The sequence below is a fragment of the Chanodichthys erythropterus genome, chromosome 6 (assembly GCF_024489055.1).
Source record: "Chanodichthys erythropterus isolate Z2021 chromosome 6, ASM2448905v1, whole genome shotgun sequence".
Taxonomy (NCBI): Eukaryota; Metazoa; Chordata; class Actinopteri; order Cypriniformes; family Xenocyprididae; genus Chanodichthys; species Chanodichthys erythropterus.
The window spans coordinates 30,719,906-30,731,382 of record NC_090226.1 but is presented as its reverse complement, the minus strand read 5'-3'; the positions used below and the strand labels follow the sequence as shown (position 1 = coordinate 30,731,382).

The window sequence follows — 11,477 nt, the reverse complement described above, 5'->3', positions numbered from 1 at the left end:
GGTTTATAAGCCTGGGAGCATCAGGGTGATTATTAATATAACTATGATTGTATTCGTCAGAAAGAAGAAAGTCATATACACATGGCTTGAAGGTGAGTAAATCAATTTTCATTTTATAGTGAACTAATCCTTTAAAGATAGGTAAGCATTTTTTTTCATAAACACTTTGTTATCTTCACATCCTTATAGCCATCAATCTTCTGTGGAAAAAAATGTTTGTGTAAAAGTGACAGAAATTACATTTACATTGTTACAAAAATATCTACTTCAAAAAATGCTGTTGTTCAGAATTTTCAATTCATCAAAGAATCCTAAAAAAAAGTGTCATAGATTCCACAAAAATATTAAAAAGCACAATTGTTGTCAACATTGATAATAATAAGAAATACCAGCATATTACAATGATTTCTGAAGGATCATGTTAAAATTGTAAAAATATTTACCATATTTTTGCTCAAACAAATACAGATTTAGTGAGCATAAGAGACTTTCAAAAGCATTAAAAAATCTTACCAACCCCAAACTTTTGAACGGTAGTGCAACTTTAAGGTTTTGTGTAAACATAAACTATCCTTCAAAAATAAAACTTTGAGATATTCTCTTGGGTACAAAGAGTGACAACAAGCTTCTTTCTCCCCCTTTTTACATTTAATCTAAGTAATGTCTGAATGTGCTTCACAATTGATTATCATTTTTGTGGTTTACATGTTTGATTCAATAGATCAATAATTAATTTGGTTTAAAATTAAAATGAATTATATTAATGATTCATAGCAGATGCATCATGTGTTGGCCTGGTAGGGAGCATCTCCCTAAAACACTGTGTTCATGTTCAGGCTGTTGTATTGCCTGTAGTTCAGGTGTGCCATCGTTCAGTTCAGGTTCACAACTGCCTCACGTCAAACAATTTAGCCCTTGTTTACTAGAGCACAACAAATCGGATCCTGAAGATTCTTAGGGATTAAACAGATTAGAGGCGGATAGCGTGTTTTTGTGGACAAAGGGTCTTGTGATTCGGGATATAGTGTTACCTGTCCCTCTAATTAAGAAGCTATCGAGAAGCTGGATGGAGGGCAAGATGGAGAATTTCCATCAGTGGAAAAAAAAACTCCTCCGAGGACCCATTAATGTGAAACCGAGCATGATAACCCTGAACCGGGCCCTGTGACCTCCTGTAGCATCACGCCACTTCACTTTTAGAACATCTAGTTAAAATTCACAACACACACACACACACACACACACACACACACACACACACACACACACACACACACACTATTCTCTACTGTTTCACTAGAGGTTTGTGTTGTGAAATTCCACAAGCAGGGAAGTCTGGATGCTTGGCCCTGCAGACACGGAGTTGGCATTATCTAAATAGAACAGAGCTGAACTTGATAGCTTATTGTTAACGTGTCGGTGCATGTAGATGGTTCAGATTTTTTTCTTTGCAAGTGTGTGTTTTGCAAAAAGCTGTTCCCATTCAGTCGGTCACGTTCGACGTACGTCGGACAGACCGACGAATAGGAATCTCGCTAGAGAGGCCAATCTACTTCGAGTGTAACTAAACGAGCCAATGCACATTGGCATGCAATCATATGCATCAGCTGCTCGCCTCGCAGCGCGGGTATATAATGAGCAGCAGGTGCGTTGCATCTTCAGCTTTTCGCTTCGGAGCCGAACGGTGTTTGTTCCTGTTCTCTGCAAGCGAGTGTCTGCTAGAAGACGAGTCAAGCTTTTGGTTGAACTTCTCTTTTTCCGAGTGCGGGCGAACAGCACAGCAGCGGGTCGACGTCCTCTCTTTTTCTGTTTCGTTTGCCGTTTTTGAGCAAATAGCTGTTTGACAGCGTCAGAAGGCTGTTCTCACGGCCGGTACGGTGCGCTTTTGAGCGCTGAAAAGCCGTTTTTACGGCTGGTAAGAGTGAGCGCCTTCAAAGAGAGAGAAAGCACATGACAGGCTGCACACAATCCCTGTCTGTGTTGCGGTAGCCGTTCCCCTGCGTGCTTCAGCACTTCTCAAAGAGTAAAGTCCCTGAAAGAGCTTACACAAGTAGATTCGCGTCTTTTTAAAGACGACATCCTACTTGTGTTTCTGGATGCGATCGTTCCTGTCCTTACTGACGGCCACGATCACCGTTTCGCATGTCTGGGCGCGTGCTGAAATGATGTTCGTGGGTGTTCATGTTTTCATATGAGAACATGATCACGTCGACACGCCGGTCGTGACTCTTCTTTCTCCGGGAAGCTTGAGTCCCCTCTGTTGTTGGCCAGCTGCCGCTTGTGTGTAAAAGCACAGCCGCGGCTCTGCCCGACACTCTGGGAGACCGCGGAGATCAGCGAGAGCAAACCTCTCGCTCCTCTGCGTGTCGTGTGCCGTCGAGCTGCCGGGCTGCAGCGCGGGTTGTCATGGCAACCCAGCGCTCGCTCGGCGCTCTAGATGCGCGGTTCCCTTGCGTAATCTCCATTGTAGCGCCCTCTCTGGTGCACCAGAAGAGGTCTACTTTGCTGATATGGCTTGGGTGACATGAGGTTGAGGGGTTCCTTCGGGGAACCAACCCCTAGGGCCCCTCCCTCTCTAGCGCATTGCAAGCTGTGCAGTTTCTGGATTGGATTGCTGGTCCTTTTCATAGGGGAACCTAGCATTTCATTCAGAGCTCCAGCTGAGGGACAGACGTCGATTGCAGCATCGGAGAGAGTGCTGTTATGCTCTGGAAATGAGGGTGACGCTGCCCACTGTAATGGTGTGTGCTTATGCTGACTCAGATTCAGAGTTTACAGCCATGCTTTCCTGGGTCTTCCAGATGTGCATGGAAAACTTGGCAGTATGGGGGTATATTGGTGCCATAAATATGGAATGCCAAAGGTGCCAATCTGCATAAGTTTTTCCTCTCTCACTACCCTCTTGGATGGGGTGGCTGTACACAGACCACACCCACCCTGCATGTGAGGCCAAGGCACTCTTTTTGCATGAGGGTAGTTCTGTGCTGGGGTTGAGCTGCGCTTGTTGACTAACCGTGATCAAAGTCACGGCGCAGGCCCTCAGCCAGACGATGTCCACCTCCGTGGTCCAGAAGTGCCCCTGGCTTACCTTGTGAGGTGTGAGAGGTTGTCAAGCTAAATGCTTTCTCAATGCTCCCATCTTACGAGGTGGCCTTTCGGTGACACTGTCGAGGACTGAGCCCAGCGGTTCTCCTCAGTTAGTAGCGGATAGGGAGCTTCCCATGACAAACCATTGAGTTCCTCTTGGGCCGCCCCTCAGTCTGCTCGTCGCCAAGGGTGTCGTCCCCTGCAAGAAACTCCGGCCCAGCAGGCTCTGCTGTATCCATTGCGGGGAGATGACGCCTCCCGTCTCTGCAGCTGTTTAACTGGTTGGTGAGAATCACCCCTGAGACGGGCGACCCAGAGATGGGTGGGGCTGCTCTTCCACCCCTGGAGGAGGGCCAGGTGGTAAATCCTTTATTGGGTTTGTTTCTGTTCCGCCACTGACCCAAGAGGCAGCGGTACCCAAATTTTAAAGAGCAGTTCCTCCATTTCCAGGTCTGAAGAGGGTTTGGAGAGCAGTGGGAGGAGAAAAACCTCACCACTCTCATCCCCCCTCTTCTGTCGCCAGTGGACAGCAGCGAGCAGCGGGCAGCCAAAGCCTCGACTGCTCCCTCTGTCCATCCGTGGAGCCAGGTAAGTGTTGCCTAGCACACTGTGACGCCGCTTCGGGCCGCCTCACAAAGAGAGCCCCCGAGCCGCGTCCCTGTGTTCCACCTCGCTGCCCTGCTGCGGGTACACCGGTGGTCCCTTTGGTCCTGCTTGTACGGTCTCTGCGAGCCGGGTTAGCGCTCCCCAGTCCGTCTCGCTGGCTCCTTCGGACCATCATGGTCGGCTTTGCGATTCAGTTCGCCCGGCTCCCCCCCCCAAGTTCAGGGACGTCCTCTTCACTACAGTGAAAGATGCCGATGCCCCTGTCCTGCGTGCGGAGATCGCAGTCCTACTGGCGAAGGACGCGATAGAGCCGGTCCCTCCAGCCGATTTGAGGTCGGGGTTCTACAGCCCCTACTTCATTGTACCCAGGAAAAGCGGCGGGTTACGACCGATCTTGGACCTGCGAGTTTTGAATCGGAGCCTCCACAAGCTACCATTCAAAATGCTCACGCAGAAACGCATTTTCGAGTGCATCCGTCCCCGAGATTGGTTTGCAGCGATTGACCTGAAGGACGCGTACTTCCATGTTTCAATTCTTCCGCGACACAGGCCATTCCTGAGATTCGCGTTCGAAGGTTGAGCATATCAGTACAGAGTCCTACCCTTCGGGCTGGCCCTGTCTCCCCGCGTCTTCACGAAAGTCGTGGAGGGAGCCCTTGTTCCCATGAGAGAACGGGGTGTTCGCATTCTCAACTATCTCGACGACTGGCTCATTCTAGCACAGTCCCGGGATCAGTTGTGCAAACACAGGGATTTGGTGCTCAGACACCTCAGCCAGTTGGGGCTTCAGGTCAACTGGGAAAAGAGCAAACTCGCCCCGGTGCAGAGGATCTCTTTTCTCGGTATGGAGTTGGATTCGGTCGAGCAGATAGCACGCCTCACAGAGGAACGTGCTCGGTCAGTGTTGAACTGCCTGAATACATTCAATGGCAGGACAGCGGTCCCACTGAAGTTCTTTCAGAGGCTCCTGGGGCATATGGCGGCTGCTGCGGCTGTAACACCGCTCGGTCTGCTTCATATGAGACCGCTTCAGCACTGGCTTCACGGCCGAGTCCCGAGATGGGCGTGGCAGCGCGGCACATTCCGGGTGCCAATCACTCAGGAGTGCCGCCGAACCTTCAGTCCGTGGTCGGACCCCTTGTTTCTTCGGGCAGGAGTGCCCCTAGAACAGGTGTCCCGGCATGCTGTGTGGTGTTCACAGATGCTTCTGCCACCGGCTGGGGTGCCACGTAATACGGGCATGCAGTCTCAGGGGTTTGGACGGGACCCCATCTGCATTGGCACATCAATTGCCTCGAGTTGCTGGCAGTACGCCTTGCTCTGAGCCGCCTCAAAGGCCTGCTTCAGGGCAAGCATGTACTGGTCCGTATGGACAACACTGCGACCGTTGCGTACATCAACCGTCAAGGTGGTCTACGCTCCCGTCGCATGTCACAACTCGCCCGCCATCTCCTCCTGTGGAGTCGGAAGCATCTGAGGTCGCTTCGCGCCATTCATGTCTCCGGTGTGCTCAACCGTGTGGCCGACGAGCTATCACGAGCTGCGCTGCCAGGAGAGTGGCGACTCCACCCCAGGTGGTTCAGCTGATCTGGAGAGAATTCGGAAAGGCTCAGGTAGACCTGTTTGCCTCACCAGAAACCTCCCACTGCCAGTTGTTTTACTCTCTGACCGAGGGGACACTCGGGACAGATGCACTGGCTCTCAGCTGGCCCCGGGGCCTGCGCAAATATGCGTTTCCCCCAGTGAGCCTACTTGCACAGACCCTGTGCAAAGTCAGGAGGACGAGGAGCAGGTCTTGTTAGTTGCGCCTTACTGGCCCAACCGGACCTGGTTCCCAGAACTCTCACTCCTCGCGACAGCCCCTCCCTGGCCCATCCCTCTGAGGAAAGACCTTCTTTCTCAGAGACGGGGCACTCTTTGGCACCCGTGTCCAGACCTCTGGAAACTCCATGTCTGGTCCCTTGGACGGGATGCGGAGGTTCTAGGTGACTTACCCCCTGAGGTACTTAACACCATCACTTCGGCATGTGCACGGTCTACGAGACGTGCTTACGCCTCCAAAGTGGAACCTGTTCGTCGAGTGGTGCTCTTCTCGCCGGGAAGACCCCCGAAGATGCTCGATCAGAGTCGTGCTTTCCTTCTTGCAGTAGGGTTGGAGCGTAGGCTGTCCCCCCCTCCACCCTCAAAGTCCATACTGCTGCTATATCCGCTTACCACGACCACTTAGATGGCAAATCTGTTGGTCAGCACGACCTGGTCATCAGGTTCCTTAGGGGGGCGAGACGGTTAAATCCTTCTCGTCCCCTCTCCATACCCTCTTGGGACCTCACTCTGGTGCTGAGAGCACTTCAGATTGCTCCCTTTGAGCCTTTGCTGTCAGTAGACTTAAAGATTCTGTCTATGAAGACTTTGCTGCTGGTGGCATTGGCCTCCATCAAGAGGGTAGGGGACCTGCAGTCATTTTCGGTCGACGAATCGTGCCTGGAGTTCGGGCCGGGTGATAGCCACGTGGTACTAAGACCCCGGCCTGGCTATGTGCCCAAGGTTCCTACCAGTCCCTTCAGGGACCAGGTGGTGAGCCTGCAAGCGCTGCCCTCGGAGGAGGCAGACCCAGCCCTGGCTTTACTCTGTCCAGTCCGCGCTTTGCGACTGTACATAGACAGAACCTAAAGCCTCAGGACCTCAGACCAGCTCTTGTCTGTTATGGAGGCCAGCAGAAGGGAAAGGCTGTCTCCAAGCAGAGGATGGCCCACTGGATAGTGGATGCCATCGCCCTGGCTTACCAAGCTCAGGGTGTGCCCTGCCCGCTCAGGTTGCATGCTCACTCCACGAGAGGTGTCGCATCCTCCTGGGCGCTGGCTCGTGGCGCCTCGCTGACAGACATTTGTAGAGCTGCGGGCTGGGCGACACCTAACACGTTCGCTAGATACTATAGCCTTCGTGTCGAGCCGGTCTCCTCCCATGTTCTCGCCACAGGTCAGAGGCACGGAGAGGCCCCGGCTTAGTGTCGGCTTGCTGCGCTACATGCGCTTCTTTTCTCCAGAGAGTCCCTACAAGGCAGACCCTGTCGAGTCCTCCGATATCCCTTCGGCAGCCGACGTGGCGGAGCGTCTGGCGCCAGGCCTATACTCCGTTGTATCCTTGAGAACCGGGTTTAGGCTGGGTTCCATATGTGTGACCCTACGGGGATCCCATATGGTTGGTTCTGACGGTTGCTCCTAAACGAAGCCCGTGTCTTTCCCTCTGGGAGAACCTACCCTTCATCGGGTTGGAGTCACCCCAGCTCTTCCATATGTAGCACAGCCCTACAGGGTTAGTCCATATGTACTTCTCCACATAACTCCTTCGGGGAAGGATGTGGCTTCCGCAGCGTTCCTTTCCCAGCGAAGGGTACGCTTTCCCAGCGTTATCCAATAGTCTCACTGAATGGGTTTTGGGGAACAGCAGTGATCGACTCTCTCTGTGTTAGCCCTGTCCCACCATCCTCAGGCAAGGGGGTTCAGGTGGCTTGCAACAGAGCGCTGGAAGGGGGCAGCTCCTGTGGCGCTTTGGTAGGGATTCCTATTCGTCGGTCTGTCCGACGTACGTCGAACGTGACCGACTGAATGGGAACGTCTCGGTTACAAAGGTAACCCTCGTTCCCTGAAGGAGGGAACGGAGACGTACGTCCCGTCGCCACAGTCGCTGTACCCCGCTGATGCTGCCGCCTATCCGGTTCGGCTCCTCAGCGAAAACCTGAAGATGCAACGCACCTGCTGCTCATTATATACCCGCGCTGCGAGGCGAGCAGCTGATGCATATGATTGCATGCCAATGTGCATTGGCTCGTTTAGTTACACTCGAAGTAGATTGGCCTCTCTAGCGAGATTCCTATTCGTCGGTCTGTCCGACGTACGTCTCCGTTCCCTCCTTCAGGGAACGAGGGTTACCTTTGTAACCGAGACGTTTTTTTTTTCTTATGAAGCACGTATACTTTTTTCTTTATTGTGTAAGTTCTCTGTTTATTACAATCAAAAGGTCATGACTAAAGCTACAAAAAAAATAAGTAGCCTACTCTTATATATATATATTTTTATAAGTAAATTAACATTGAATTGTAGTAACAAATTGATTGTTGTATTTTCCAATGGCTTTAGACAAGGCAGCAATTACATATTATTTCAATTTTACTTTGTGCTTCAAAAGCCCATACATTCTAAAACAGTTGATTTATTTTATTAAAAAACAAAATAAATCATATGATATAGCACTTTAAAAATACCTTTCAGTTCTGAAACGGTTTCAGCCATTAGTGCTTTATGCTCTATTTCTCATTTGTAAATGTTTGTTTAAACAATCATAAATCAAAGCAGCAAATAAGTTGAAAGAAACGTCACTTTTTCTGATACACAGCCAACATTTCAACATTTCATAAAGATAAGACTATGAACAAAATTCTCTGCAACATACATTGAACCACATTAACAGTCAGGCAGCCCATACTGTTGCATTACTTAAAGGCACTGGAATAAGCACAAACTAGACAACTTCTCTATTTTTTACACAAGTAAGTGCATTTGATGTGTCGAATTAAATTGTTAACTTCATGTAATGGTGCATCATCATTTTAGCCATCAATGTAGTAATGATCAATGTTTAATGGTTGCTGTTTTTTTTTTCTTTTCTTTCTGAGCTTAAAATCAAAGGTGATGAAGGCTGGAAATAATAGTAGTTGTTATATTTTCATTTAAAAGTGACAAGTGCTGATTGTTAAGTATAAGAGACAATATTTAAAATTAGGCAATGAACAAATATTTGGCGGTTCGCTAAGCAATAAACAAAAATTTGTCTGTAATACTGATAGGTTTGTCTAGTTGTCGCCTTATAAATGTTCTGCCTTTCGGTTAGAGAGCAACAGACTGTTTATTCACTCTGAAACTACTCCTTGTACCTTGTTTTTACTTTTTCATCTAATGTGACAGAACCAGAACACAGCTGTCCATCCATGCATACACACAAACAAACTCATAAGCAGCCTGGACAGTTAAACTTTAACCCATCGGGTCCCATCTGGAGCAGTAAAAACAACACACTTTCTCTCTGCAGTCTCCTTAAACCTCTTGAGCATCAACCTCTTTGTGACGTGAAGGTGTAGCAGAGGCTCTTTGGGTCTTATCTCGGCCTTCTCTGAACCTGCTACAGAGAGCGGTGAAGGTGTTGTTGATGTGAGACAGGAAGTAGAGAAGCTCAGTGGGTGGTGTTTAGGAGCTGCAGCAAGTCTCTATGTTACTGGCTGTGCACAAATACACACATATGGATTCAGTCTGTGTCCCTACACCTCCTTCTCTCCAGAACTTGTAAACGATGTTCGTCTCAGGTTCTCCTTCACTTTGATGAACTCCGGGGCGCTGCAGTTGCTCTCCTCCAGTCTTGCTTGCTCCTTCTCCAGCTAAAGTACACACACACACACACACACACACACACACACACACACAAAAGACAGATAAGAAGAATAAACAGATAAATGTCAGGTATTCAGCTCATATTTGGTTGGTGGTTTGCAGCTAAATAGGGTATACAAAAATACTCTGATATACAAAAAATGCTAAAAAAGGATATTGACCCTCATTAGTCCATGTCCATATGAAATACTGTATGATCATATGGTTTCTATACCTCCTCTAGTTTCTGTTGTCTCTTGAGAAGCTCCTGTTCAAGTGGAGATATTTTCCTCCTGGCTTCCTCCTCCTGCTTTCTCTGTTTAATCATCTGCTCTCTCTTCCTTTGCTCCAACACACGCTGCAGTTCTGGCTTATTCTCCACACTAATACCTCTGAGTAGTATATAAAAAGAGAAGAAGAAAAATGGAAAATAATTAACAAGAAAAATAATTCATAGAATAGAATAGAGCACATTTGAAAAAAGAAAAAAAAAATAGAATACAATAGAAATCAGAAGAAATTAGATTAGAATAAAAGAATAAAACAAAAATTAGAATTAGAATAGAAATTAAATTTAGAATCAGAAGAAACAATAGACAACAGTAGAATGTAAAAAGCAAAGATTGGACAAATAGCAAAGAATAGAATAGAATAGAATAGAATAGAAAACAGCAAATGAAAATAAAAAGCAAATAAAAGAAGTATCACAATGCAAATACAGCATGTTAAAAACAATAACAAACTATAGAATAGCAGAATAGAAAAAAAATTGAGAATTCAAAACAGAATAGAAAAAGCAGCAATTATCAGTGTTCAGTTGCTTTAAGGCCTTTACCAAGCCTTTAACCATCTCAATCATAGATGGAAAAGACCATACAGACAACATAGGCAGTTTACCATAGGAATTTAAAAAAAAATGTTTTTAAAAGCTTTTTAACAGTTATAGCGCCACATATGGTCTGATCTCCATAAAAGTTGGCATGCTTCATTAGAATCATATGCTGCATGCGCTCACCTATTTTTGTGAAGTCCTGAGTTTTCGTTTAGGATTTATAGGCTTTTGGGTATATGTTGCCAAACCCTCAACTTTTTGATAATTATTGATCAGGAGAGTCTAGAGAATTGTACTGCACTAGTTTGGTTCTTATCAGGAGAAAAACCTAAGACTAGTTCGCAAAAGTAGGTTTTTCACATAATCGCGAATATTTAATGAACGATTTGATTGACAGTAATGGATCTTGAGGCAAAGTTGTTGGCCGATGGCGGCCATGTTTTTTTGAAATACGCCAATGTCCTCATAGACTATCAGGGCACCTTGGACCAAGACATTGCATACCAATTTTCAAGTCAATTGGACTAACAGTCAGGTGGTTATAGCCCTTTTCATGTTTTTTTCATGTTATAACGCCACCTAGTGTTCAGTCTTTATGATTTTTTTTTTTTATTGTGACCAAAGATTGAGCCCATACACGTGTACCGAGTTTGGATTTCAACAGTTATAGCCATTTTAGCAAAAGTGGCCCTGCCCATTTTGAGCGTTTTGGTGCACCTTAGTGTCCATGAAGCAAAATTTTAACTTTTTTTTTTTATTTATTTTTTTTGATAAGTATTGATATTCAGACTCGAGAGAATATTTCCGAACTGGTTTGGTTCTGATCGGGCAAAAAAATAAAATAAATAAAAATAGGACGCAAAAGTAGGTTTTGGGCAAAATCTAAGATGGCAGAATTTTTTTATGGCAGAAATGAAATTGGAGATATACATTTTGTTTGTCATGACCCAAGGATTCCAATGATATAAGACAGATACAGTCCGGGACAAACAGTCTAGGAGTCATGAGAAGTTTCACATTTTTGATCGCTGTAGCACCACCTATTGGCCAATTTGGACAAGTCTGGGTATCTGAGTAGCGACTACTACCATTTGACAAAGCTTCAAGTCTCTAGTCAAGGCCTTACGGTTTGGTCTGCCCGATCAGTTTTAAGGCAGAAAAAAAATTATAGTAAAAATCCTTACAATTACAATAGGGTTTCAGCACTACGTGCTTGAACCCTAACAAAAATGAGAAGAGAATAGAATAAAGTTGAATGGAAAACACATTATTAGCTGTTGCAGTCCATAAGTCATCCAGCAGGTGGCAGTGTTGTCATGTTTAATCAGATTAGTGTGCTTTGTAAAACTTATTTGTTTGTTTTTAATAAAAAGAAAAGGTGTGAATGCACACACACACACACACAATTATTATTCACATATGGTAATCTGTTCTAATGTAGCCTGCTGTGAAAATATGTAGAGATGTTTGACTGTAAAAGATGGCAGAATATCCATTAGTTTCCTGCTGTTCTTTCCCTTCATGTCGCTGAT

General features: G+C 46.6%; 1 protein-coding gene across 2 annotated transcripts in view; it reads right to left on the bottom strand.

The window, feature by feature from the left end:
* Positions 1–7,665: 7,665 nt before the first annotated feature.
* The window catches only part of si:ch211-236d3.4 (protein FAM107B), a 52,499-nt gene continuing 48,687 nt past the window's right edge, over positions 7,666–11,477 (bottom strand). For both annotated transcript variants that reach the window (XM_067387478.1, XM_067387479.1), the window contains 2 exons: positions 9,349–9,505; positions 7,666–9,121 (listed from right to left, as the gene is read on the bottom strand). In XM_067387478.1, coding sequence (XP_067243579.1) covers positions 9,005–9,121; positions 9,349–9,505 — 274 coding nt within the window. In that variant the 3' untranslated portion in view covers positions 7,666–9,004. The remainder of the gene's footprint in view (positions 9,122–9,348; positions 9,506–11,477) is intronic.